The 24,151-nt window shown below is 42.4% G+C and overlaps 1 protein-coding gene across 1 annotated transcript in view; it reads right to left on the minus strand.

The window, feature by feature from the left end:
- The window catches only part of LOC306972774 (telomerase protein component 1-like), a 45,926-nt gene extending 22,389 nt beyond the window's left edge, over window positions 1–23,537 (minus strand). Inside the window, exons 1-29 of the mRNA XM_079569480.1 lie at window positions 23,335–23,537; window positions 23,114–23,263; window positions 21,972–22,136; window positions 21,743–21,880; window positions 21,594–21,665; window positions 21,390–21,514; window positions 21,072–21,229; window positions 20,479–20,588; window positions 19,538–19,616; window positions 19,212–19,401; window positions 18,876–19,131; window positions 18,514–18,666; window positions 17,179–17,253; window positions 15,016–15,137; window positions 14,872–14,937; window positions 14,483–14,626; window positions 10,513–10,804; window positions 9,253–9,365; window positions 9,058–9,174; window positions 8,876–8,993; window positions 8,368–8,556; window positions 6,524–6,765; window positions 5,435–5,576; window positions 4,408–4,587; window positions 2,912–3,004; window positions 2,601–2,736; window positions 1,202–1,367; window positions 169–302; window positions 14–102 (exon numbers count right to left, since the gene is read on the minus strand). Coding sequence (XP_079425606.1) covers window positions 14–102; window positions 169–302; window positions 1,202–1,367; window positions 2,601–2,736; window positions 2,912–3,004; window positions 4,408–4,587; window positions 5,435–5,576; window positions 6,524–6,765; window positions 8,368–8,556; window positions 8,876–8,993; window positions 9,058–9,174; window positions 9,253–9,365; window positions 10,513–10,804; window positions 14,483–14,626; window positions 14,872–14,937; window positions 15,016–15,137; window positions 17,179–17,253; window positions 18,514–18,666; window positions 18,876–19,131; window positions 19,212–19,401; window positions 19,538–19,616; window positions 20,479–20,588; window positions 21,072–21,229; window positions 21,390–21,514; window positions 21,594–21,665; window positions 21,743–21,880; window positions 21,972–22,136; window positions 23,114–23,263; window positions 23,335–23,520 — 4,200 coding nt within the window. The 5' untranslated portion in view covers window positions 23,521–23,537. The remainder of the gene's footprint in view (window positions 1–13; window positions 103–168; window positions 303–1,201; window positions 1,368–2,600; window positions 2,737–2,911; window positions 3,005–4,407; window positions 4,588–5,434; window positions 5,577–6,523; window positions 6,766–8,367; window positions 8,557–8,875; window positions 8,994–9,057; window positions 9,175–9,252; window positions 9,366–10,512; window positions 10,805–14,482; window positions 14,627–14,871; window positions 14,938–15,015; window positions 15,138–17,178; window positions 17,254–18,513; window positions 18,667–18,875; window positions 19,132–19,211; window positions 19,402–19,537; window positions 19,617–20,478; window positions 20,589–21,071; window positions 21,230–21,389; window positions 21,515–21,593; window positions 21,666–21,742; window positions 21,881–21,971; window positions 22,137–23,113; window positions 23,264–23,334) is intronic.
- Window positions 23,538–24,151: the final 614 nt, after the last annotated feature.

The following is a 24,151-nucleotide window of genomic DNA, read 5'->3' on the forward strand; positions in this document are numbered from 1 at the left end:
TCTGGACAATCACCAGAGAGTGCGGAAGTTGGACGAGAGCAGACGCCTCACTGTGAAGGAAAGTGTTTGTCCCCATTGGATCGGCTGATGTCCAGAGATGAGCTGGAGACGGACAGACATATCATTAAGAAAACATAAATGAAATGTGTATAAATGATGTCTTTGTACCGGCCAGGAGGAGGTGGGCCCTGCTCCGGTCTCCCTCTCGCGGGAGGAAAACCTCTTCAAAAGCTCGTCTCACTTCAGGGTTGGACAGGACCAGCAGGTCGTTGGTGTCGGCGCAATTTGATGGACCGATGAGGCTGAAAATGCACAATATGTTGCTTTATCCACTAAAAGCAACTGAACATAATCACAGGACGGCAGGTTTAAGCTGCTTGACCCTATTTGTCCAGAAATGTAAATATTCAAAAGTAGTTTAGTTTAGTTTAGTTTATTTCAGCAATTGACACAGTCCCTACATTTAAGACTCGGCTCAAAACGTACCTCTGAGAATTAGCTGATGATCAGGTCAGTAAAGTAAAGCTTTAGGAGGAACACTGCTGTGGGAAGTACGGTCCACTGAGCGTTATCCTCTTCTTCTTACTGCAGACTTTGTCTTATTATGATACAATATTTCTTTTATCTGTAGTCTGTTCATCACTATTCACATGGTGTCCTGTCCCACTCCCCCTCGGGAGTGCCTGTCTAGATCGAACGGAGGAACCCGGCTGAACGGAGCCCTGCATACTGGACACTGAGGACGGGGCGTCTGTGATCTTGGCCCGTCTGCTGAGGGACCTGGGTCTATAGCCTGTCCGTCCATGGGAGTGGATCTCTCCTTCTGTGATTCTCCCCGAGGTTTTTCCGTTTTCCCCGTGGGTTTTTGAGTTTTTCCTCGCCGTGCTGGAGAGTCTAAGGACAGGGGACACCTGTGCCCCACGTCACCACCTGCTGCCGACGCATTATGTCTGCCTGGATACTTAAGTCGCCTGAACTTTACATTGTCATATTTATTTATCTGTTCTATTGCCTTAATGTTCGGTGCAGCCCTGTGAGGCAGCTCCTGTTGTGATATTGGGCGATACAAAACCATTGATTGATTCACACCTTGAATGAGTGGAAGTAAATTGGAAACATTTGTGTAAAACAGACAGAAATGTGCAAAATGTCAACAAAACCTGCAGGTGAATGTGTTGCATTTGCTCGGGGTTTGCTGTACCTTTGCAGACTGTGAACTATTCGAGTAAAGTTGGCCATCGGGACTCTTCCTCTGGGATTCCTGCTCAGCTCCAGAGCTCTTCTCCATGTGCAGGTGAGTTCCCAGTCTGACGCGGTCAGGCCATTGCTCATGTTCAGGACGGCCAACAGATCTCTCTCCTTCAGCCCTGTGCGAGGAGAGAAAGCAGAAGCATTGTCCGTCCACATGTAAATTAAAAATCAGATAATATTTTAAAACAGTGAAACTTCAATAAACATCCAGCCGAGTGTGTTTGAAAAAAAAATCAAACTGAAGCTATTTTACAATTTTGTTCAGCATCAAACGTTAGCCTTTAGCTTCAAGGCTAAAACTTCTACAGTTATAAACACAGAAGTCTATTTACATCCTGTCTGAACCCCGGTACTAGAGCTTTACTCCGCCCACATTCAATATTTGAAAAATGTGCTGTTTCCCGGTGGAGCTGGTATATATAAGGGGACATGTGGGAGCGAGGTCATGCTGGCTGTGTGATTCAAACAAGGTATATTCTTTAAACCACTAGATGGCGCCACACAGGCGGTTTTAGGCTCAAAATTAAGATTTTAACCATTATGCACTTGAATGTCAAAATAATGACCGACACATGTACACAGTATTATTAAACACCCATGTTTACCCACAAAAAAGTTGATTCAGGGGTTAGTTGTATGATATGAAATATGACACTTACTCCAGTGTTGTCACATGGGTCATAGGAATTTTTAGAAAAAGAAAAGCTATATGAAGCCAGGCTTTTAAGCTGTACAAACAAGGCCCGAAGCTACATAAGAATCCTGTTTACAAAGTGACTTTTGGTTGCCTGGCTCTGCCATACTCTTCCCTGTTCATTCCATGCAGGGAGTTAGTCTGGTCACGGAGCAATTGGAGCAGTTTGAACGGGCGGGGCCTAACGCGCACAGATTGTCAGTGAAATAAACCAATTAGCGATTAGCGGACGTGACGACAGCTGTGTCCAATTAAACAAATATGAAGTGAATATAAAATCACGCGGAGAACGCGAGGCAAAATCCTTGACTACTTCATCCAATGATTAGTTTTGGCTGATGTTAACGTTAATTGAACTAAAAACATAGTGGTGCAGCGAGTGACGTAGCCTTCTCATTTCTCTGTGACGGTCGTGATTGGTTCGGCTCGGCCTTAGCCGCCAATAACAACTTGTCTACCGTGCGTGGCCAGACCCACCTTCTTTCGTGCAGAAAGAAGGTGGGTGTGGTTTATCAGGCTAGACTTTTGGAGTAGCCCTTGGCCACCAGGGGGTGGTATTACAGCAATGTCAGCTCCCGCCATGAGCACCAAAGAGAGGGGTTTTCCTCGCCCATTGGCTGAGACGCGAACCTGGAACCTTATTGCTGCTTCTTACCAGTGGAGCTGACTGTGAGGGCGGCCAGGGCCCCGCGAAGTCCTGGGATCCCGCGGTTCTCGGAGCAAAGTCGGTCCAAACTGAACTGGACCAACTGGTGCAGAGACGGAGGCAGCGTCTGGAGACTGTCCTTCAGCTGAAATTATTATTTAAACACAGATTAAAATAATAATTGGAACCTCTATTCTTATTTATTATATATGTTGGGTCGAAATTTGGCCTGTTTTCAAATCTCAACATTTCTACGTAGGATTTATTTAAATTACGGGTCATTTCATTTTCAATTTAAGAACTTTAGATGAAGAACTTACTTTGTCAAATGAAGCAAAGTTCCTGAGATCTTCACAGGCCAAGTGCAGATACAGAGGGCTCACCGCTCCCTTTTTCATGATCAGAGTCTGCACCTACGAATTTACAAAAAATAATCTCATTCAACACCTTATTCCAACGCAACACATTCAGTACTTTGTTTATATTCATTTCAACCGTCGCTTTTAGATACTTTGGAATAATAATCACTGTAAAATTCATCCCCATGGCTTCGAATCGCTGAGCCCAGCGGGCTCCTCAAACTGTGGACCACTGGGTGTGCTTGGGCTGCTTCAGGTGGTGCTCAAGGTTATACTCACTTTACTTAGAAATATTTACAGTTTTGTTTCAGTAATGCATTCAGTTTGTTTTCTGGTTTAGACATGTTTTAGTCAAATGTAGTTTTTTAAATGGAAAGGACTTTATAGGTTGCGTTCACGTGACATTACAACATTCTGAAGAGCCTATAGCAGGGGTGTTGAACTTATTTTGGGTCGCGGGCCGAAATTCAGCTCCCACAGCGGGTCGTGGGCCGCATATAATAGAGAACATTTTTCCAATAAATGAATAATAATAAGTTGTGATTTGGTCAAAGCCCCAACATGACTGTAGCTTCATTAATAACACCGGCTCACACTTGTATTGCACTTTACAAGCCTGTGTTATGTAGTCGTCATTATTCATTCACTCCACACTCGGTGGTGGTAAGCGGTTATTGAAGCCACAGCCGCCCTGGGACAGACTGTCTATTTACCACGTGGCTATAAAATGTGCTGTTCATATCCTAAGCTCTTATTATGTCAGTGCCCTGTCCCGGTGCATGGATGGATGGATGGATGGATGGATGGCCGATAGCTTAACATTGAGGTGGAGCAACTGACAAAATGCATATTTTTATGTCTTTGTTTTTTGGCTCATATCTCAGTCATTACTGGAGGAATCCACATGAAACAAAAACTGTCACAAAGTTCATTGTCTCCTCTGTCAGCTCATATGAACTAATGTCCAATTATTTTCTCAGAAAAATGTCAAAAATTGGTGACAATAATGCGAAAACATGAGCGTGATGTTATCCGATAGAAAGGACTTTCAGACATAAAAATAATATCACAGGCTTGTGAATCCAATCACGATCAAATACTGATGAGGAAAAACATTTCTTACAAAAACTCCATTTCTCCCATAGAGTTGTATTGGCCCCGCCCTCCATCTGACATTATGACATCATCACAATCTAAATCGTGAACGCCACCTTTGTATAGCGCCTTTCAACGCAGAGAGGGGTTGTGGGGGAGTGGGGGGTGAGTATGTGAGTATCGACGGCTGTAGCTACAACTCTTTCTCTGGAGACACGAACATTGTTAAGCTCATGATGGGGTTAAGGTTGAGGTAGGGCTGTCACGATCATTACTATATCGACTTAAATCAATAACAGATAAACGATAAACCTTTGGGCTCGACATTTACCGTCTGCATATTTATCTGGTTGACCTCGTACCTGGTTGTTGAAGGCCGTGTCGCTGAGTTTCTTCCCGAAAGAGTCCAGTCTTTTCTGGACGATCTCTCTGCGGTCGGTCATGGTGAGCTGAGCCAGCGTGAACAGCAGCGTGCTCTTTTTCTTCGCCAGGGTTTGAATGAGGGATGAGGAGGTCGGGACGCTGACGACCAGACACACGCCCTGGAAACATGGAACAGATCGATGAGGGAAAGGAAGAGCTAAAAATGACCTTGTGAACTGAAAGATACAGACGGCATCTCTGGAATCGCCCTCATAAGGTCATGTTTGAAAGCAGTTAAGGGGCAAAACAATTTGGAGAAAAATCTAAACTTTCTGTGATTATTCAAAAACTACTTTAACAAATGCTAAATTATGAACATAGTCTTCTACTAAATAAAGATACAAAGACATGGGGAGGAGCAAAGTGGTTCAACAGCCCATAAATACATAAATAACGGAGAATGCTAACACGATGCTTATTGTTTGCATCAAGCTAATGCAAACGCTAACTACGACTGCTGTTTTTTTTTTGCTTTTCGCTTCTACTGAACAATCTGCTGTGATAAATCATCCATATGGACCTGATTTACACTTGACTTTATTTGTATGTGATAAATAAGTTTATATTTCACCAGAAAATGGCTAAAAAGAGTGAAAAATTGTGTTTTCCCCCTCGGCCACGCCCCCTTCTATGATGCGATGCCGTCTGTATCTATAACATGATTCTTTAAACAGACGGGGTTTTATGTTTCTTATTGTGTAGCCTTCCAAAAGTATTTAGCATGTAAAATCTACCATTTCTAAACGCTAAAAATCTGGGCATATTCAATTCAGGTTTTGCAAACATTCTGTTAAACGGAAGACGGGGGAGGAGCTGAATGTGTTTTAGACCCTCATCTTTGTATTTAGAGTTGAGCAATGTCCTTATAAAAATTATATCTTAAAATAATCTCTCAACTAATGGAAACCATGGAGTGACTGTTTTGTAAACGATATTTTTGACTTAGTTTTGGAAATAACTCCTGACCTGTGGGAGGTGCTGTGGGATCCAGTCAGAGACGATGTGTCCGCTGCCGTCCTGAAGAAGATCCAGTCCATCCACGAGAATCACCAACGGACTGTTTTTATCACTTTCACTTAAGACCGTGTGAAACTCGGACACCAGCTCTCTGAAAGGGAAAAAGAAAGATTTTTGAAGATCATAGTTGTTCCTATTCCTACATCATGTCACCTGTCTGTCACTGTCACTGCAAAACCTCACAAGAAATTCACACCAATAATAATAGGAGTACATACATTTTAGTAGTATTTTTGTTGAGAACTTTCTACTTACAATCTCCCTTACTAGAGAGGGATATTCTACATCCAATTACACAATGGAGATCATTTTTTTCACTCAAACTTGGTTGTGAATAGTGTTTATTTGGTGCTAGCCCACAGTTAGCTTTGCCCATTAGCCTGTTAGCTTCTTCTTCGTGATTCCATTAGTGTGTATTGGTGACTCCGACCCGGTGCAGTGATAGTTGCAATTGTGTTTTTTTGGCCAGACACACCAGGGGGAGATGAAAGACCCCCCCAATCATCCCATTAACACTTGTATTACCCCCAGAAGGACTACGAAAAAGGATTTATTAAGGTAAACAAGTTACTTAGCTCTGCCTTAAACTGACTTGAACGTTCTACTTTTACAGCACATACTTCACTACTTTCACTTTAGTAAAAACATGACAGAGCAACGTTTACTTTTATTGGAGTAATATCTGACTAGCAGTATCTGTACTTTTCCCACCTCTGGCCTTCCATCATTTTTTTGTTGGGTATTCAACTCATTTTTGTAACTTTTTGTTATTTTTTGTCACATTTCTGTCATTTTTTCGTCAAGTTTTTGTCATTTTTTTTGTCACATTTCTGTCATTTTTTGGTCACATTTTTTATCACATTTTTGTCATTTTTTCGTAAATTTTTCGTCACTTTTTTGTCACATTTCCATCATTGTTTTCATCTCAGCTTTGTTGCTATTTTCTCACCTTTTTTCCAGAAGCTTTTTGATTAGGGTAAAGCCAAACTGGAGAAAATGTGCTCGGTTCAGGTGGGAGTTAAGAGGTTAAGTACTTACTGATATGAACTGGGCAGAGCTGATTCTTCATCACTCTGTCGAATTTCCCTAAAACTTCTGAGGAGAAACCGCAGAAGGTTTTCCGCGGAGCGAGCTGATTGGCTGGCCGCCGCGGAGTAGGAAATGACATCACGGGTTGTTTTCTGCGCGCGTTGAGAGGACTTGTCGGCCGCTGAGGCGTAGGACTTAACCTCCCGGGTCGGCTTCTTCTTTGTCGTTTTAAGAGCGTGTCCCAAAGCGGCCTGTGGGGAAATAAAGGGTTAATACAGTGAATAAAGTCACATCATAAATGAAGAGTTTGTTGGGCTGTGGGGTCCGCCTTCAACCCATCATGACAAACCAGGAATACCTAAAATATTATTGCCATCATTTAATTTCTTTTTTATCATAATTCATAATCAATATCATAATTTAAAGATGAAAAAGGTTTTGTCCAGGGCTGCAACTAATGATTAATTTGGTTTTCAAACAATCTGATAATTAAACAATTAATCGCTTGGCTCTTAGAACATTTTATTTTCAAACTTTTTACCAGATAAAGCTCAAGTAACGCCGCCTGGAGACATGAAACTTAAAGTGAATGTTCGTAGAGGCTCTTTTTAAAAGTCACACAGCTGATCTTGGTTTTCTCAAAGCTGCCATTGACATTTGAAAGCCAAGACCCTCCAGAGTTCAGCCACTGAATCAGGCACAGGAGCTGGGATTGAGGAAGTTTATTTAAAGGGGGGGTGTTATGCAAAATCGACTTTTTCAAGCTTTACATCATGTTATTATGTCATTCCCTCATTAAAAACATGCCTGAAGTGTTGCCTTGGCACATTCACGTATTTTTGAGTAATCTGTAAAAACTCTGATGGCGGCCATTTTAGGGATAGGTTTGCCTGAGTCCTCCTAGGAACGCCCCCACCTCCTGGAGACGCCTCCGAGCTTTCGTCACCAGCCGAGTGACCAACCACTGCTCCTCAGCAGAACCCCCTCCCCACTGATGCCACAGACAGTGTGTAGAGGGGGCGTGTCTGAAAGGGTCAGAGGTTCTTAAAGAGACAGAGGCCTATTTCAAGACATTCACTACAGCCATTTTGAGAGAGCAATTTTATACAAGGCAGTTATTCTAATTTACTGCATTTACAGACCAACAGAAGGTTTCGTCATCATTGTAGTGTGATATAGACTGGGGCTATGTGATTGAAAATAGCATAATACCCCCTCTTTAATTCCCAAACTTTAGGATCATCTGGCAACAATGGAGCCAATTCTGCTTTCTGATTGGATAATCAGGAAAAATATACATATATTTATGACATTACAATGAAAAATTAAAAGACATTTTATGCCATTGTCGCTTTACCAGAAAATGTTTTTTTGATAGTTTCAATAATCGATTAGTCGGTTCATTGATTAGGTGATTCTGCCCTAGTTTTGTTCTTAAGTACTTTGTAAAACATGACATTTGTAAATATTTGTGCTCTTTCATCATCAGCTATCGGGCTTTAATCTCGGAAAGCCCCACTGGATTGTTTTTTATGGAGGTCCCAGAGGAGAGCCTATTGTACATGTTTTAGTACCTGAGCACAGTCAGATCTAACCACCCCCAGTATGGAGAGTAATGCATGAAATAGTAATGCAAATGGGGGAAAAAAGCAGTGGCTTTTGTGTTGTCGTGGGATGTTTAAAGCAAAATAACGGACCACAAACTGAAATATCCTGGTTCAATATTATTTTTTTGATATTTCTAATGAAAATATTATAATAGCAAAAGCAGGAAGGAATAGTGGCCCCTGGCATTAACGCTTTCTACTGTCCGCAAGTGATCAATAATATAACGTTAATGCGCTGATAGTTACCATGAAGACGGTTTTGCCCTCTCCGGGTCCAGCCTCCAGCACCAGGACGCCTCCTTTGGTCTGGGCCTGGTCCGCCATAGACACCGCCGCGGAGAGGAGTTTGGATCGACCGAAAAACTGTCGGCACAAGGCCTCCTGATGCACCTCCTGCTCAGACACCTCCGAATGCTCTGCGGACTCATCTGTGGACTGGATACACAATGCAAATATGAATGTAATCATAGAGTTGAGGTGGGGAAGAGTATGGCATAAATGTGTTTAGTTTGGCTTTCATTTTCTCATCTTTTATGTGAACGCGACCTATTGTAAATGCAGACAAATCCAGGCCTGTCCCATTCCTTTTCTTGGCCATATTTCCTCCTAAATAGTAGAATAATGAAAGGATATCTGTCTGTTTGCAATCTACCATTCTACGCCAAAAGATAATCGTGTGCAGGGTTTTGCATCCTGATAAACTTCCATTTTGGTCGTCCAGGGAAAATAAAAGCCGACACGGACATAAACTTACCTCAATATAGTTCTCCTTCACAGCCGTCCAAAGATCCTCCAAAACAGTTTTACGGAAAGACTCCAGGTTTTTCAAACACGGCTTTCCATCGATAACTCCGGCCCATTCACTCGCATAACTGCGAAAGACAAACAACAAACAGGAGGGGGTTTGTGATATAGATTTAAAATAATAAACCGCACTTCTCTGTGATTTGGTTCGCGCCGCTCCATCTCAGCCTCGACTTCAGTTCGGCCATCTTGGATTCTGCCTCCTTCGATTCAGGGGTGAAGTCCGCTCTCCAGGCCACAGGCACCGATCTGGGAAAGAACAGAAAACATGCATCATGTCTGTATTTTTTCAGTCAAAAGGCAATAATATATAAAACATGTAAATACTTGGAGACACTGGGATCCCTGAAGTAGCAGAACATTTGCATGTTTGGAGAAATAGCCTCAAACTGACGGATCTCCATTTCTGTGATGGACAGACCTTCAGGGGCGGACGACAGCTGTGGATACAAGAAAGAAAAATATACTCACATTAATGAAAAAAGCCTTATAATATTATCCTTATTTTTTGTATGTGCAAATTACACATTCTGATTGTTTCTCAAGTTGAATCAGTCACAAAGAATCCAAAGAGTCAAAAAACTATAATGGCATTCAAGAAAGACACAAAAAAACTATATTAATATTAAAATGAAAATTAAATAACAATAAAAATCTGTGTCTCAAGCTGCATTGATTTAGCAGTGTTGTGTTGAAACATCAGGGGGGCGTGGCCTCGCCGGCAGGGAAGAAGACCTCACATAGGAATTAAATGTTTTCACAATTTTTAGTCGTTTTCTGACAGACTAGAAATATATTTATCACACACTAATTAAGTCAAGCCAAAATTGGGTCCATGTGGATGTTTTGTTTATACAGCAAATTGTTCAGTAGAAGCAAGAAAAAACGGCACTCGTTGCTAACGTTAGCATAAGTAGCATGAAGCTAACGTAGATTCCTGGTTAGCATTGTCATTTTGTTATGTATTTATGAGCTGTTGAACCACTTTGCTCCACTCCATGTCTTTGTATCTTTATTTAGTAAAAAAATTAATTGATCTTTCAGCCTTTGTTAAAGTAATTGTAGAGAAATGGAAGAAAATACATTTTTTGCCCCTGTTTGTTTTCCCTCTGGTTGCTTGGAACATGAACATATGGGCAATTCCAAAGATGCCGTCTGTATCTAAGCCACTAAAATTCTAAAAAAATGAAGATTAAAAAAAACCCAACTACAACAGCTGTTACTGCTGGAGAGTGTCAAGTTGAGGATCTGTATATAAAGTAAAACTTGATTATTTCTCTGATTCCTTTACCAAAATTGGATTCAAGCCTATTATTTATGTACTTGCCATATTAAAAAGTATTGTTGAACAAATGTAATCTGGGTGAAGTGCTTTGCCCAGGGACACAACACCACAAGTCAATATGGCGGCTGTATGAATCCCAAATGCAACATTTAAAGCCACACTCGCAAAAACTCTGGATATTTACAGTATTAAGGGGATAAGGGGAAACCTCTATACTCAAAAGCAAAATGGACACAAAAGACAACCCTTGAGCAAAGCTGTGTGTACATAAAACAGTTGATATATTTTTATTTAATGCTCACCCAGCTGTACTGCGGCAGCTCCGGCAGGTTCGGTTTGGGGGGCACGAGTCCGTACCTCTCCCCAAGCAGCACCACCATCATCTGGCTCCTGCACACCTCGTTCAGGCAGAGCTCCGCGGTCCGGCTCTGCTCCTCCTCCGTCACGCCCCAGCGCAGTTCCACCTCCTGCAGGTAGAGGCAGTGTGGGGCGGCCCTGCGCCTCAGCTCCGGGAACACGGAGCGAACCAGGACGTCCCGCTCCGAGTGCATGTCCCTGAACGTGGAGGAGATGAAGACGCGCACTCCCTGCCACCTGAGGGCAACAACAACCAAAACTAAAATATTATTATCAAATAGAAGGACATCACATCATGACATCATCAGGTGGAACAGAGAGTTTCCAGCTTTGCAGGAGACAGACAGGCAGATGAGTCAAAAACAATTTAACTTTTGAATCTAAACATTACAAATGATCTCCTAATCGCAGCTGATAATGATTTACTTTCAATTCTCCTCGACTTGACAGCATTTCAATCAACAGACTAATTTCCATTGGCATCACTGACACAACTCTTAACTGGTTCAAATAATATCTCTCTGATCGTTTTCAGTTCATTCAGTTTAAATCATTTATATCCCAGCCATTTCCCCTATCCTCTGGTGTCCCCCAAGGCTCTGTCCTCGGCCCTCTTTTATTTATCGTCTACCTCCTTCACCTTGGCCATATTCTCTGCAAATTTCACACCGGTTTCCACTGTTATGCGGATGACAACCAGCTCTACCCATCCACCAAACCCACCACTGCTCTCCCTCTGTGACTGTTTATTAAATAACCTCACTGCCCCTTTATAAATCTCAGTTCAAAACCTACTTGTTTAAACATAGCTACCGGTACTCACTTTGATGTGCTTTTCTAACGTCCTAATGTGATTTTATCATTGTATCTCATGTAAGGTGACCATGGGTGCTTTGAAAGACTCCGACAAATAAAATATATTATTATTATTTCAGAAAACCCCTGACCTGAAGGGCCTGTGTCTTAAAAAAGACCCAATAGGAGGATGGAGGATTTGACTTTTTTGTTGCCTTCATGGTTGGGGCGACTCCACAAGGCTCGCTATATTATGGAATCCTATGAGGACTTTACAAGCCTGGCTACAAAGTATATAATTGGTTTGTGTATCTGTGAATTTTTAATTAAACTTTCTCCTTTGATTGACAGATCTTTGAGCACTGTGGATGCCCGTTACCTCTCCATCCCCCTCACAGGAACGGAACTTAACACATTTTTGTAGAAACATGCTCTGTAGGAGAAGACATTCTTCAACCACCATCATTGATGTCCCAAAACAAAGAGGAAAACTAGAGGCGGCCGCTCTTTCACTGTCACTAGTCCTAAACTAATGCACTCCCCCTTTGGTCGACGTTGTAGTGCCCTATAAATAAAGTTGGATTTAATGTTAATGAGATCTTATCATCTATTATGTGCCTATGAAAAGACCTCTCTCAAAATAGCAAAGAAGAAGCTTCTGTAGATGGAAACGAAACGTCCTCGACTCAGTGAACTCAGTCCAGTCGATGATTCAAAGTAAGGAAGAGCTGGATCTCACTCACACCAATATGTGCAATGTTTTTCTCAAAGTATTGTGTCATATTTAAAGTAAAGGTGTCACTGGAAATGCCCAAGTCGCAATTCTTCTACCTTTGTTTGACATTTTTAGAAAAGCATAAGGTCAATGGCAACATTATCTTCACCCTGTAAAGATTTTTTTCAATATAATTCGGTAACACTTTACATTACAGGCCGGTATGTCCTTGGTACTTACAGTGGTACAATGGTACTTATGGTGGTAATTATAGTGGTAATTCTAGGTACTTATTGTGGTACTTAAAGAGGGGGTATTATGCTTTTTTCAGCCACATAGCACCAGTCTATAGCACACTACAATGATGACGAAACCTTCTGTTGGTCTGTAAATGCAGTAAATTAGAATAACTGCCTTGTATAAAATTACTCTTTCAAAATGGCGGTAGCAAATGACTTGAAATAGGCCCCTGTCTCTTTAAGAACCTCTGACCCTTTGCGACACGCCCCCTCCTCACGCTGTCTGTGGCATCACAACACTCCGCTCGTTCTCTGCGTACAGTATTGAAACTACAATCGGTGCATTTTATTTTTTATTGTTGGAAAGGAGCTGCTGTTTATCACTTTGTGAACAATGGCCACACAGGATATTATTTGGAGACGAACCTTCCACACCGGACGCTTGGAAGAGGCTCTTGCCTGAAAAATAACTGCTGTTTGGAGGCTCTCTCTTTGCATCTGCCATGCCCTATGGATCTCTAACTATACCCCCATGGACGACACCAGGATCTGCAGGAGCCCATACGATTCAAAACACGGACATTATCTCCGCAGGTGGACAATGGTTTTTCGAGTTTACCCGTTAGCTTGTTATAATCGACTACTGCTCATTGTTGATGAAAAGTCTGCAATAAACCACAAATGTGTAAAGCCAGGCTCATTGTGTGATCATCGTAAAGGCTGCTTCAAGTAGTTGCTGCTTTATTGACGTTATTTGTGCATAATATGCTGCCTGTTTTCAATGAATGTTGTGAAGGTGAAGGTTGGTAGCTTGTCGCGGCTAATAGCGCCTTAGCTCCGGGAGAAAACCACTCGGCTACGACTCACTGTAGATGAAATGTGAGCAATAAACTACGAAATCAACAAGCCAGGCTCCGTGTGTGATCATCATAAAGGCTGCGTCAAGCAGTTGCCTGTTTAGTGACGTTTTCAATGCATAATATGCTGCTTGTATTCAGTGAATTTTCCCGTTAGCTTGTCGCGGCTAGCTTGTTAGCTCCGGGAGAAAGCCACTCGGCTATGACCCATTGTAGATGAAATGTGAGCAATAAACTTCCAAATCAACAAGCCAGGCTCCGTGTGTGATCATTGTTATTATGTGTGTGGTGGTTTTATTGACTTAATGTGTGCATATTTCTCGTTTTCACGTGATGACTCGAGGTTTAGCTTAGCATTAGCTTTCTCCGGAGGCTCTGTGCATCATCAAGGCCCAGCGCAGAACCAGCCGCTGAAATAAGCGTTCTTGTCACCGGTTTTAATCCTGGGTGTTTCGGTAACAGAAACACTGATGTGTGTCTTTGTAAAAGTCTGCTCTGGCTCCGGTTCACAACACATGAAGCTAATCCTCCATGATGACTCTGTTTACATCTTAGGGCTAGACACTGCAGGGAGGGGGTTCTGCTGAGGGGCAGTGGTTGGTTACTCGGCTGGTGACGAAAGGTCGGAGGCGTATCCTGGAGGTTCGAGGCGTTCCCTGAAGGAATCAGGCGTTTTATCCCTAAAATGGCCGCCATCAGAGTTTTTACAGATTACTCGAAAATACGTGAATGTGCTATGGCAACACTTCAGGCATGTTTTTAATGAGGGAATGACTTAATAACATGATGTAAAGCATGAAAAAGTCGATTTTGCATAATACCCCCCCTTTAAAGGATGCTATAGTGAGAATTACAAGTTATGTACTTCTAGATACAGTGGTAACTCTTAGTGATGAAGGTTGTACTTTTTGTTTTCCCTCATGCTGATTTATGTTGTTTTATAGTCACACAATCCTAGACATTATGTCTGTATGTAGAAGTACCTCATTTACTACCTATGAATTGCTGCTGTAGTATTCTTGAATTACCAATAAGTACCAGAGATGTATCACTGAAACTACTAGAAACTATCATTTAAAGTACCAAAGTACATAGAAGTATGACCTTCATTACTAAGAGTTGCCACAGTATCTCTTAGTAATGAGAGATACTGTGGTAACTCTGTGTCTCCTTAACCCTAATGACTAGTAATTATGACTTTTAGTACCACAATAATAACCTAGTAATTATCCTGTAATTACCACTATAAGTACCACAGACTTACCGGCCAGTAATGTAAAGTGTTTCCTATAATTCCTTTGACATTTACCTCATGCTGGGACTGGCTGGTAACGACACCATGGTGCTGTCGCTCAGAGGCTCTTTAGCGCCCTCTGGTGGCGGGACTTTGTACACTTTGTCCAAATGCTCCACGTGATCCAAGAGCCGGGATGAACCGCGCTCTGCAATGAACCTGAGAAAAGCGTCAGCAATAATAATTAAAACACAATTTAAGATATAACAGAACAAAAAGAACAAATCCAGTCAGAATTTAGATTAATATGGAACATTTATTATTGGGCCTTTCATATTCAGATGTATTCATGTTTTTGTCCAAATGGTTCCACCTGCATTAACGAGTTCAAAGTAGTAATGCAGTTTGATTGTTCAGAAGGATTTTGGTATTTGGAAACAAAATGTTTTGTTAAATTCATTTACCTGAGCATTTGTTCACTGAATCCCGCCAAATTCACTTGGTTCTTGTCGGTGGTGCTTTCAGCATTTCTAACAAAACAAATAAAAAAGTTAATATGATTGATTTTAATTATTGTCCTATAATTGTTGATCTGAAGAATGTTTTACTCTGAGCTGAGCAACACTTGAATGAATAAGGCTTTGTTGTTGACATCGTTCTTGTAATTCTTTATGGCCCACTCAAGGTTATCAGTATTACAGCACTCAGTCACCACGATGATGTTATCCACCTGAGACAGAAAAACAACATCAACATAAACACATTTTTTTCTGTCTTTTTTTTTTACAGATTTTGTTTTTTCAGTATTTGTTTTATTTTGTTAATCTTTATTTAACCAGGAGAGTCCCACTGAGATTAAGAATCACTTTTTCAGGGGAGTCTTGGCCCCAGAGTGGAATCTTTTGTACATGTTTTTAGTGGTAGGGGAAACTGGAGTACCCGGTATTAACTAGTGAACAGAGATCAAATGTCAGGGTGGCAGCAAGTCAAATTTAATGCTTTAATGTCATTTTAATGCCTAATTGGTCAAACCGCCTTTGCTCTGCCCGATCCCGTCAGGCCTTGGAAGCTAATCAGGGAAGGGCCTGGCAGGACTTGGATGGGAGACCGTTTGGAAACACCAGGAAGCCTCGCAAAGGTTGTGCGTGAGTGAGTGAGTGAGTGAGTGAGTGAGTGAGTGAGTGAGTGAGTGAGTGAGTGAGTGAGTGAGTGAGTGAGTGAGTGAGTGAGTGAGTGAGTGAGTGAGTGAGTGAGTGAGTGAGTGAGTGAGTGAGTGATTATTATTATTATTATTATTATTAATTACAAGGGCTAGAACAAATTATTGTATCACAATCCTTGCTGTCTGTGTGGATAGAACAATTTTAACCATTTTGCATTTAAAATACCTTATATTTGAGCAGCATCAGCTTCGTGGTTGTATAAGCTACGCAGCGGCGGAGTGATCTGCTAGAAAATAGTCCCTCAAATGCGATCATTCATGTGATGCAAGGTCAGTTATATTCCAAAAATTACTCTATTAACACAGACATTTATATGGTTAGTCTGGTGTTATAAGTGATTTGCCTCAGGTGCTCTGTGGAGCAGGTCAGACTGTTTTTAATGCAAGCTAGCTGATACCATAGAAATGCGCTAGCCTAGCACTAGCCTAGCACCACTCGACTTCAAATATAAGAACTGCATGAATAAAAAATATCTCCAGAAATCAACAACACTCTGGATAACTAGGAAATGAGGCCCTATGGTCACCTTACATGAGACACAATGATAAAATCACATTAGCGCGTTAGGAAAGCACATCAAAGTGAGTAGCTTTGTTAACTTCTTTTTCTATTAGTTTCCAAATTAGACAAAATAAGTTTTATGTGTTGATAATCCCAATTTCCAGAGGTGGGAGACTCGAGTCACATGACTTGACTCGAGTCACATGACTTGACTCGAGTCACATGACTTGACTCGAGTCACATGACTTGACTCGAGTCAGACTCAAGTCGCAATTTTCGGGACTTGAGTCTTACTTGACCAAAGCTCCAAAAAGACTTGACTCGACTGTTTGTGACTCGACAGCTCTACTTCCGGGTCCCGAGATGTGCAACTACAAAAAAAACTACAAAAAAACTTCAACACCACAATCAATATTTCTGAAACTCAACAGAGTTACTGAACATACTTATTTATCAGGCCCATTAGCCAAAAATGCTGCACCTACTGCTATTTAAATAATATTTACCAAAATCCGGGTTAGCGGAGAAAAATGCTAACAGCGCACCAGCTACGCTAACCTGGAAGTAGTCAATCAAATCAAATCATATTCACTTTATTTATCCGTTAGGAACTTCATTTGCAGGAGAAGTGCCAGTACGGGCCCGATAAAAACAGTACATCCACAGACATTCAACAACATACAGCAATAATACTGACTAGTGACTAATGAGTCTGTGAAATAAGTAGGTTCAGTAACTCTATTGATGGTTGTTGAGAGTTATTTATGTTTTTTTCTCGTACATTTGTCGGTCTGCTAGTACCCGGAAGCGGAAGTCGTGACGTCACACTTAACAAACTATAATATAAGAACACTATGATAACTAAAATATATGCAAGATTTCAAATAAGGTTCTAAAATGTTTTGTTCTGCATCTAAAGTGTCGAAAAAATACATTTCATTTAATCATTTCAGGTCAGCAATCTGCAGGAAATGATTCAAATGCAACTACAAATATGTTTTTTTGCCCCTTTCACCTTCTGTGATATAATATAAAATAATGCATCACCTTGTCTTCCTTCGAGAAACTGAAGTCTTCCTTAATGTCTTCTCGTTGTTGGGAATAGATCGTGTCCTCAATTTCCTGTAAGAGAGTTTTGTTAAAGGAACAGGTCACCGTTTTTACTTAATAATAATAATAATGCATCGGTTTTATATAGCGCTTTTCTGGACACTCAAAGACGCTTTACATTGCATTATTCATTCACTCCATACCCGGTGGTGGTAAGCTACTATTGTAGCCAGAGCTGCCCTGGGGTAGACTGACGGAAGCGAGGCAACCAGTCTGCGCCATCGGCCCCTCCGACCACCACCAACCACTCACTCACTACATTCGCTAGGTTTCCTGGTGTTACTAAACGGTCTCCCATCCAAGTACCGACCAGGCCCTTCCCTGCTTAGCTTCCAAGGTCTGACGGGATTGGGCAGAGCAAAGGCGGAATGACCACAACATGACGTAACAACTTGTCCCTTTTAAAGGAATAGGCCACCGTTTTTACTCACTGCGATATATTCTTACCTGAGCTTAGACGAGTTTAATTGTGAGTGTCTGGTCTTCACGCGTGCCCTCAGTCACGTAAACACAGCGCAGACGGCGTTAGCATTTAGCCTCTCCTCCTCCTCTCCTTTATGGCTCCAAACCAGATGAAGACAGAAGCCACCAAGCTCTTCCACGTTTTCCATAAAATCCACATTGTTTATTTTTGTGTAATTATACTTTATCTTGTAACAGAGAAGAGCTTGGTAGCTTCTATCTTCATCTGGTATGGAGCTATAGTGGAGAGGAGGAGAGGCTAAATGCTAACGCCGTCTGTGCTGTGTTTACGTGACTGAGGGCACACGTGAAGACCAGACAGGTACAAATGAACTCGTCTAAGCTCAGGTAACACCATATCTCAGTGAGTAAAAACGGTGAGCAATTCCTTTAAAAGGGACAAGTTATTACGTCAGGTTAGTGGCAGTGATGTTTTTTAGATCCTGAGTGCCATCGCCAAGAGAGAAGCAAAGTACTGGAGAAGGCTTGCAGATGGAGGATTTGTGAAAGGAGGATACGCTCATTAAAAACCATATTAAAACATTGAGTGCTGCGCTGTGTTGGGAATTTAGCTGTAAAACAATCAAGACCGTTTTTCTGTTTGAGAGATGAAACTCTAAGCTCTCACAAAGTTTATTTTTAGATCATACAAAACTGTCGGATTGTTGACCTCATTGTTTTTTTAATATGAGGCTGACTGATAAAAAAAAACCTCTCCAACGAGAAAATGAATTGGTGGTCCCCAGACTAAATATCACTTGTGACATTTAGTCTGGGGATATCCAAGGTAATCACCAACATGAAGCTAACCTTGACTCTCTTGCACACCGTGCGGACGTTCTGCAGCAGCTCGTCTGATGAGAGTTTGACGACTTCCCAATGGAGATACGTGGCGATGAACAGACGGAAGTCCTCTGCACTGCTGCCGATCATCAGAGACAGCAACGCACCCAGCTCCAACAGCTTCAGGGAGAGAGAAAAAAAAAAATTGGGAACGATAATGATCCTGAGAACACTATTCAACTTATTCCGGAGGGTCGCGTGGGCGATGCCGAGACTGGACTAAGACTTTGGACTAAATTATTACTTGCAGATGACCCTGAGCACCACATGAAGAAACCCCACAGTTTGAGAACCACTGATCCAATCAATAACAAAGCAACAACACTCACAGTGGGAGAAAACTGATCCTCTTTCTCCTGGTTCCTCCTGCGCCTGTGCTCCTCTTCCTCCCCTTGTCCCTTGGGCTCGTCGGACTCCGGGGGCAGGCAGAAGTTCAGGTTGGAGGACTTTCTCTGTATACTGGAGCTCAGGAACACCACGGTTTTCCCGGGCAACGGAGGGATGTTATAACGACAGGAGATCTGCACCGCCTTCTCCAGAGCGTCACGATAACGCTTCAGCAACTCCACGGAGTAGCTCTTCTTTCTGTCCAAGTGTGTGAAAATGAATGATGTTGAAAAGTGCGAGTAAGTCGTGATGATGGAGCTTGTGCAAGGCGGTCTCACCCGGCAGACAGCAGCTGAGCTCTCTTGGCCTTGTAGAGTCTGTAGACCAGGGGCACGACCAGAGTGGCGCGCAGTTGCTTCTTGGTGGCGTTTTCCCAGACCTTGTTGAACCTGTGGCCTTTCGGGATCTTCTTCAGGACCTCCATCATGATGTCCTTCAGGGTGGGCGCGGGCTTCTCTGCGGATGTGGCTGAGACGACGTGAATTGGGAGAAAATGTATTTAAGAATGATATGCTGTGATGAGAATAAATCCATTCGGTTTCCATTGATTTTCACAACAGAGTGCCGTCTTTTACTTTTATGGAGTTTTATGGAGTCATCTCACCGGAAGTCTGAAGCACCATCATGACTTTATAGGCTGCAAGGAACCGAATGGGGAATTGACGACTCTGAATCACTGCTTTCTGCAACAACAAGAACAGACAATAGGAACCGGTAAAGAGGAGGGAAGGTGAGTGCTTCAGTGGGGAAGAAAGTGAGTCCAAACCAGGTGCTCTTCAGGAGCGAGTGGAATAAATCAATAAAACCTGAAGTTTTCCATATTTGTGTCTCAGATCTCCTCCTGTCTTCAAACAATAGTGATTATTTTAAGCGCAATTTACTATGGCAAATCTCAACCAAGTCTCAAAACAACAAATACAGTACTTTAAAAATGTTATGTGTGTAGCAGTATCTTGAGTTTATCCTTCGTCACCATCTTGTGAATGAGTATCCGTAAGTGTCAGCAAATCTTACGACCACTCAGTCACTGTTCGACTGTGGCTCAGATTTCAAAGAGATTGGCACGAGCAGCGTTTGTGAACTTACAAATACAGCAAGAATTCTGATTGCAAGCAGGGTTAAAGGGACTATACAGAGTTTAAACATGTTAAAGTAAAGTATTTTCCTGCCCCTACATGTTCCAGCAATGTCCTAATGTGAAGAATGAGCTCAGACCTGTTCATCACAACTGCCTCTAAAGTCCTGCCCTGTCACTCAAAAAGGTGCTACTTCGGGTCCAAAGTGCCGTCATGCACGAGCTTTAAGGGATATTTCAGGATTTTTGACATAGGGCCTCATTTCCTAGTTATCCAGAGAGTTTTGTGGTGTTTCGTCCAGCTGGAAAGGCTCAAACTGATATATGTATAATCGAGTGAGCTGGTTTCGTCTTTGTCAACAACAGGAAGCACTTTTTAAGACACGTTTTGGACACTGCTGTAATCTGCACGGAAATATCAGGTTAGAATCCGATTACAATGAACCTAACGTGGACCGGGCTGTTCTGACCTTATTGGTGAGTCTCCCGAGGATCTTCTTGTGATGGGCTTCACTGATGCCGGTCACGATCATGTTCCTCAAGTTTCTCAGCATCGCCATGAAAGGAAGAGAGTTGTTGTCTGTAGGGAAATGCAGAAATGTGCTGTGAGGTGAGGCAGAATGTGGGAATGCAGCAATGCTGGACCGGCAAAACGGGGCCAATTCAATTAATTCATTTATTTATCCTAATAACTAGTGGGATTCTATTGCTATTAATATTGATTTGTAAGTCCCCATTAACTCCTTAACTCCCACCTGAACCAAGCACATTTTCTCCAGTTTGGCTTTACCCCAGTCCAAAAGCTTCTGGAAAAAAGCTGTGAAAATAGCAACAAAACTGAGACGAAAACAATGAAATGTGACAAAAAAGTGACGAAAAAGTGACCAAAAAATTGACAAAAAAAAAAGACAAAAATGTGATTAAAAAATTACAAAAAAATGACCAAAAAAGTTACAAAATTGAGTTGAACACCCAACAAAAAAATGATGAAAAATCTGATGACGTGAGGAAAAAGATCCTCTCGGTTCAGGCGGGAGTTAAGAGGTTAAATACTCTATTGTACCTATGAGTTTCTCCCATGTCTTCGCCTTGTTGCCTTCCCGACTCAGCAGCCGCTCCCACGTCTCCGGTTCCTTCAGCTTCATCCTTTTCCCGGCTTGGTCTCTGTCCCACGCCCCTTTAATCCCGCTGCGGGTGAACGCATTCGCATCAGACGGGTACCTGCGGGAAATAACGAGTTACTTTTTGCTTAGTAACAGTCTCTTTAATTGGTATATGGGAGAAGGAAACGGAAAGGCCAAAAGGAAAGCATCCACCAATAAAAACTGTTTTATTAGATAGAAATTAATTGGCTTTTAATGAACGGTTTTGAGTGTCTTACTTGCGTCCCAAAATGGCCATGACGTGTTCGGCCGGTTCTTTGATGTGGAGCCGTTTGATCATTTTCTTCAAACTGAACTCGCTCTGTTTCTTATCCACCACCTCCTTATCGGGATCGCCCATGCACTGAAAACACACAGACAAGCAAGTTAATGATCCAAATTCATACTTTTTATTATTACAGGAGATCTGTTATTGTCCTTACTAATTTTTTGATCATGGCGGGCTCTGATCTGACCAGGTCCGCCCATTTTTTCAGCTGTTGGCTAGTGGGAGCCTGCAGGAAATAAAAGCATAAAGAGGAATTAGTGCTGACAAAAATAGTTCAGGTAATTGGATACAACAGTCACCTACCTTTCCTTTGGGCTTCTTGCTGATGTGTTTGCATCGATGTTTGCGCGTGCTGTATTTCGCGAGTTGATATTCAGTGAACTGTTTGAATTTATCGGTCAGTCCCTTCTTCAGACACATGGGCAGCGAGCGACTGAAACACTGGACAAAACAAACAAACATTGTATGAATGAGGCAAATAACTTCATGGTCAAAAACTGATCTTTTTGGTTGTTTCTGTTGTAAAACTCACAGTGCTGTAGATCCGTACGACCTCGAGCCAGTCCGAGGGGAGTTGAACTGCGGCGCAGAAATACCTCCGGACGTGAGGCTTTGTGGAGGTGAGGTTAGCCGCTAAAGCTAACAGGAAGTTAGCCGTGATCCTGATGTTCAGCTCCTGGCGGGTGTAAACAGCCACCTGCATCGAAAACAAGAATGATGAGTCTTTTGTGCTTGAAAGTATTGAGTATTACACTTTATCGTGGTCTTTCAGGAGTTCCCAAACGACTCCCAAACCAGGCCAAGAACTCAGGATAGTATATTTGTTGTGCAAAGCATTGAAGAATCTGGTTTATTAATGGTTATTTGGAAGCATTATTTGGTCATTCATCAAATGGTTTACATCCTACTTCACAGGCAGGACATTCATTGTAAGTGTTGATACCTGCTCGTCTAGGGTCCATAAAATCACATGTGGTGTGCCACAGGGTTCGATTTTAGGCCCAGTGCTTTTTAACCTGTATATGCTTCCGCTTGGTGAGGTCAACAGGAGACATGGAGTCAACTTTCACAGTCATGCTAATGATACACAGTTGTACATCGGTCTCAAACTACAGTCACTCTCTTCAATCCATCCTCACAGGTGAAGAACCTTTGACTCTGAGCTGACATTTATTCCATACATTAAGAATATAACAGGCCACCGTCTTTACATACTGAGATATGTTCTTGCCTGAGCTTAGACGAGTTGATACGTACCTGTCTTGTCTTTGTGCGTGCCCTGAGTCACGCAAAACGACCAAAGATGGTGTTGGCATTTGGCCTCTCCCAACATATTCCTATAGCTCCGAACGGGGCTGAAGTTAGACACGACCAAGCTCTTCCACGGGCACAAAGACCAGACAGGTACGTATCAACTCGTCTAAGCTCAGGTAAGAATATCTCAGTATGGAAAAACGGTGGCCTTCTCCAACACGGAGACGCTGATGCTTTTATCACTAGTCGTATCGACCACTGTAATGCCCTGCACAAAATTCAGCAGCTTGTGTCCTGACGAGTGGGTGGTTGGATGGGCCGGCATTGTTTTGAATTGTAAAGCACTTTGCGCTACAACCTTGTATGAAAAGCGCTCTCTAAATTAAATTGCGAGAACATCATATTTGTTGATGGACCCACCTTAAGCAGAAACTGTGGATCTTGCTCAGAAATGTCTTTGCTGACGTTTGTGATTTTAGTCCAGACGCTGTCCTTACTGTCCCACTCCGGCTGGCCCGGAGGCTTGGACTTATTCACCAGCGAGCAGCACACCTGGTTCAACAACAGGTACTGAGGGAAGCAAAGAAAACAAGATCAATGTATATAATCTTCCATGTACAGTATGGTGTAAGGCCTTGTACCTTCTTGTCATTGATCTCCTCCTCTTTGTCCTTCTCGTCTGCCTTCAGCTCCTCAAACTCAACCGGTTTCATGACTTCTGTCTCCTCTGGGCTCCCGTCTCTGTCGTCTTCCTCCTTAACAGTGGAATCAAACATAGACGACGTGCTCTCCTCGTCCTCCTGAAATGAGGAAAATTCTTTGGACATGTCCACATCCTCCTCTGAGAAATACTGCAATATGGAAGAAACAAACAAATTAATAATGAAGACACGGCATCTCCAACGACGACTTCTGACGGTTTGCATAAATATCGTTATTGGGAAAGTCTCCAAAAATATTGAGATTTTTTTTTATTTTTATCTGGCATACTAGAATGTCGTGAACCCAACCAATTCAGTGCGCTCTGTTTATTTATTTAATACTGTCTTTTTTATGTCCCCAATTTAACAACAAAATAGGTGAGAAAATATCACTGTGACATGTGTTCAGTAAACCTCACATCATAAACCTCTTAACCCCCACCTGCACTTTACTGGGCATCCGCACAGTAAAGTGAAGATTACTACTCCTGGTATTATTACGCCAACCCCGTGAACTGCTACCTTAACGTGGTGGGGTTGTTTGAGTGCCCGAATGATCCGAGGAGCTATGTTGTCTAGGGCTTTATGCCCCTGGTAGGGTCTCCCATGGCAAACAGGTCCGAGGTGACGGGTCAGACGAAGAGCAGTTCAGAAGACCCCAATGGACGTGACACATTCAAGGACCGTGACGTCGCCCGGCATGGCGCAGCCGGGGCCCCACCCTGGAGCCAGACCTGGGGTTGGGGCCCGAACGCGA

This window comes from Gobius niger, assembly GCF_951799975.1.
Source record: "Gobius niger genome assembly, chromosome: 13".
Lineage (NCBI taxonomy): Eukaryota > Metazoa > Chordata > Actinopteri > Gobiiformes > Gobiidae > Gobius > Gobius niger.